At 39.6% G+C, this 4,328-nt stretch overlaps 1 protein-coding gene across 1 annotated transcript in view; it reads right to left on the bottom strand.

Moving 5' to 3' along the window:
• The window catches only part of LOC103513790 (tubulin alpha-1 chain-like), a 6,279-nt gene extending 4,895 nt beyond the window's left edge, over window positions 1-1,384 (bottom strand). The window contains exons 1-2 of the mRNA XM_008478637.3: window positions 1,140-1,384; window positions 4-910 (exon numbers count right to left, since the gene is read on the bottom strand). Coding sequence (XP_008476859.3) covers window positions 4-910; window positions 1,140-1,260 — 1,028 coding nt within the window. The 5' untranslated portion in view covers window positions 1,261-1,384. The remainder of the gene's footprint in view (window positions 1-3; window positions 911-1,139) is intronic.
• Between the last annotated feature and the right edge of the window lie 2,944 nt (window positions 1,385-4,328).

Raw genomic sequence — 4,328 nt, 5'->3', positions numbered from 1 at the left:
GACAACATGCAGACAGCACGTTGTACCTTGGCGAGATCACCTCCTGGGACAACAGTGGGGGGTTGGTAGTTGATACCAACCTTGAAACCAGTTGGACACCAGTCTACAAACTGGATGGTTCTCTTGGTCTTGATGGTGGCGATGGCAGCGTTCACATCTTTGGGGACAACGTCTCCTCTGTACAACATACAACAAGCCATGTACTTGCCGTGACGTGGGTCACATTTGACCATCTGGTTAGCGGGTTCGAAACAGGCGTTGGTGATTTCAGCCACGGACAGTTGCTCGTGGTAGGCTTTCTCGGCAGAGATGACTGGGGCGTAGGTGACCAGAGGGAAGTGGATTCTAGGGTAGGGCACCAAGTTAGTTTGGAACTCGGTCAAGTCAACGTTCAAGGCACCGTCGAATCTGAGGGAGGCAGTGATGGAGGATACAATCTGACCGATCAGTCTGTTCAAGTTGGTGTAGGTGGGACGCTCGATGTCCAAGTTACGGCGACAGATGTCATAGATGGCTTCGTTGTCGACCATGAAGGCACAGTCGGAGTGTTCCAGGGTGGTGTGAGTGGTGAGGATGGAGTTGTAGGGTTCAACAACAGCGGTGGAGACTTGTGGGGCGGGGTAGATGGCGAACTCCAGCTTGGATTTCTTTCCGTAGTCGACAGAGAGACGTTCCATCAGCAGGGAGGTGAATCCTGAGCCGGTACCTCCTCCGAAGGAGTGGAAGATGAGGAAACCTTGCAGTCCGGTACATTGGTCAGCCAACTTACGGATTCTGTCTAGGACTAGATCGACGATTTCCTTTCCAATGGTGTAGTGACCTCTGGCGTAGTTGTTGGCGGCATCTTCCTTACCAGTGATGAGTTGTTCAGGGTGGAACAGTTGTCTGTAGGTGCCGGTACGTACTTCATCTGCAAGCAAGAAGATTAGACATGTTCATTAGAAAAATGCAACTGTAAATTACTATTATTTTATTTGTTAATTTTCAAATATTTTTTTTATTTCGTTTGAAACTTTCCAAACTTCACCAGGTAGTTCAAACAAAATTTAGACCCATGGATCTCATCTTTCGTTGTCATAGTTTTACAACCCCAATTGCTGTATCGCTATTGACTGGCTCAACCTCCATAGGAAACTTACCGACTACGGTGGGTTCCAGGTCAACAAACACTGCACGGGGTACATGTTTGCCAGCTCCGGTCTCACTGAAGAATGTGTTGAAACTGTCGTCTCCACCACCGATGGTCTTGTCTGAGGGCATCTGACCGTCAGGCTGGATGCCATGTTCCAGACAGTACAGTTCCCAACAGGCGTTACCGATCTGGACTCCGGCTTGTCCAACGTGGATAGAGATACACTCACGCTGTAAGCAGAGAAGATAGTTGGATGGTTAGAGATAACAGTGGTTAAGAAAGATGTGTAAGATACTTGGATAATTACATTAGTGTAGAAGAAATTAGTTGTAGTCGGTGTACAATGTACATAAAACAAATCGAAAAATACTTTTCTTTCTTTACTATTATTATTTATTATTGAACTAAACTCTAAAGTACCTCCTAACCATTTTCCTAAATATTTCCAATCTTATAACCACAATCACAGAAGAAACAAACAGATGCTAATTCCTTCATCTCGATCTCGCTAAATATTATTTACAAGATAAAGTTGGCTGTAGCATTTAGGCAGGAGGGAGGTACCTCTGTACAGGCGAGTGTTTGAGAAGGGCCGTGCTTCAAAGAGAATAAAATCATCTGACACACATTGAAAAAGAGTGTAACGTGTATTGCACATTGCATATTTATAAAAAAGTTTGAACTTTTTGGACCCAAATCATCAGGCTAAATTCAATGTCCCCTAGTTTGCTTGGTTGGTCGCTTGTCTGCCTTGTAAGCGCTAAGCCCGTGCTTCAAAGAGAATAAAATCATCTGACACACATTGAAAAAGAGTGTAACGTGTATTGCACATTGCATATTTATAAAAAAGTTTGATCTTTTTGGACCCAAATCATCAGGCTAAATTCAATGTCCCCTAGTTTGCTAGGTTAGTCGCTTGTCTGCCTTGTAAGCGCTTTAGCGGGTTCGGATTTTAGCTTTCCGCCCTGGGCGGAACAGATGGCTTTCTCCTATCCTGTCTTCCTTCTCTCTTCGATTTCTGGACGATAAGACCTTAGCAGTTACAGATCCCTCTATCAAACCTCTTTAAAAAATGTTCCAAATAGATCAGGGGCCCTACTGGTGGATAATTATGTAGCCTTGCTGTCAATAACTCACTTCGAAAGCAGTCATTTGCCTGGTAAGGCAAATGACTGGTAAGGTAACCAGGCAGTCATTTGCCTGGTTTTTTTTTTTAATGTAACTTGGGTATTTTTATAGCGAAATAACAAGATCTTTATCTGAATTCTGAAACGTCCAAATTATTTATCGATGGCAACACAAATTATATTTATCTTTCTACCGTGTGAGAATACAGCTCAGGGCGCGTTGAATTGATTTAATTGAGTGTTAGTCATCATCACTCAACACATCAGCAAAATTAGTATGCAAATATTAAGATCAACTACCAGGGGCGAAGCTTTTGACAAGGGGCCGAAAGTATTTAGTGGAGATGATAAAACTTCCTATCAAGAGTAATGAAATTAGTGGAGATGACAAAACTTCCTATCAAGAGTAATGAAATTAGTGGAGATGACAAAACTTCCTATTAAGAGTAATGAAATTAGTGGAGATGACAAAACTTCCTATCAAGAGTAATGAAATTAGTGGAGATGACAAAACTTCCTATCTACAGGAATTAGTGTATTGGATTGTGTGAAGCCAGAAATTTGATTAGGGGAGAGCCAAAACTGCTTAGGTACCTAAAACGTAACTGGGTTGAACTGAAGGAAACAATAATGAAAAAATTAGTGGAGATGATTAAAACTCCAGAAGATATTAATTGACTTTTTTAGCCTTTCCATTTTATTTTGTTTTGTAATTTATAAAAACTTTGATAAATTGATATGTTTGATAAAATGTACTTACCATTTTTACCATTTTATCATTTCTGGTTTCCCTACACGCCTTTCCATTTTATTTTGTTTTGTAATTTATAAAAACTTTGATAAATTGATATGTTTGATAAAATGTACTTACCATTATATCATTTCTGGCTACATAGATAATTATGCCGACCTGTATCTGAGAATTTAAAAAAGTTACTGATTGCAATCTCTGATTTATGAGGTCATCTGTGCAGGTACTTCATCTAGTGTCTGATATGTATGTAGTATGTACCTAGTGGCTTTATCGCAATTTGACTGATTGAATTTGATTTAAACTGTCGTAGAATTCGAAGCTGGGTTCTAGAATGAGATACGTTTCTATTTCAAAAGATTTGTCTAAACGTGGTAGTTACCAGCTTCATCGTGCATAAATAAAGCCATTAAATTTTAAATTACCATCCATACACCCCCTCAAACTACGATTAAGAAATCAGCCATGTTGATTTGGTAAAACTGCTTCTAGAATTTGAATTAGTAGCTGGATTTGATAGATTAACTGTTAGTTATGATATGTGTGTTATAATCTCGTATACCTAGATTGCCTGATAGGTTGCCTAGGTGTTGTTCATGGTAGACATGGATCATCTCTATAGCACTTCAATTTCAGCCTACCTACATATCACGACAGATAAATCTGCTGTAGGCTAATAAACGTTATAGAGATTAAGGAGTCTCTATATCTAGGTGCCTCTCCATCACTTTAATATTCTAAATTTTCTCTATCTAGTATCTAGGTGTCTCCAATATATCTTCAATATAGCGCCCTCAATGAAGCAGTCCTTGATAGGTCAGTGAAGTTAAGCAACGTTGTGTGTGGTTGTTGTCTGAACTAACTATTTCGTTACCATTAGAGGAAGTTAAGTTTTCCTGTTGGCTTACTAATTTTCTCATTCTTTTTTCTCTCTTTCTCCTCCTTTTCTTTCCTCTTCCTCCTACTCTTGGTCTTCCTATTTCTTCCTCTTTTACTCCTCCTCCTATTCTTCTTTTCTCTTTCTCCCCTTCTTCGTTTCTACTCCTCATCCTTTTCCTACTTTAATCCTTCCTCTGCTCCTCCTTCTTATTCCTCTTTCTCCTCGAGTCCACCCTTTCTTTCTTGTGCATCCATCTTTTCTTACAACACCGTCAGGTAAATTTTATATTTTATAAGAAAGAAATCAACATTACATAAAATATGAACGGGGGAAAAAACGAGAAGGAACTTGAAGAAACTTTAGAATAATTATCTCAAACACAAGAGGATTTCTTGAGCGAAAGTTTAGCTTTTTTTTTCCTTCTTGAATACATAATTA

Source organism: Diaphorina citri, unplaced genomic scaffold, assembly GCF_000475195.1.
Source record: "Diaphorina citri unplaced genomic scaffold, Diaci psyllid genome assembly version 1.1 scaffold1026, whole genome shotgun sequence".
In the NCBI taxonomy this organism is placed as follows: domain Eukaryota; kingdom Metazoa; phylum Arthropoda; class Insecta; order Hemiptera; family Psyllidae; genus Diaphorina; species Diaphorina citri.
This window is presented reverse-complemented; position numbering and strand designations above follow the sequence as displayed.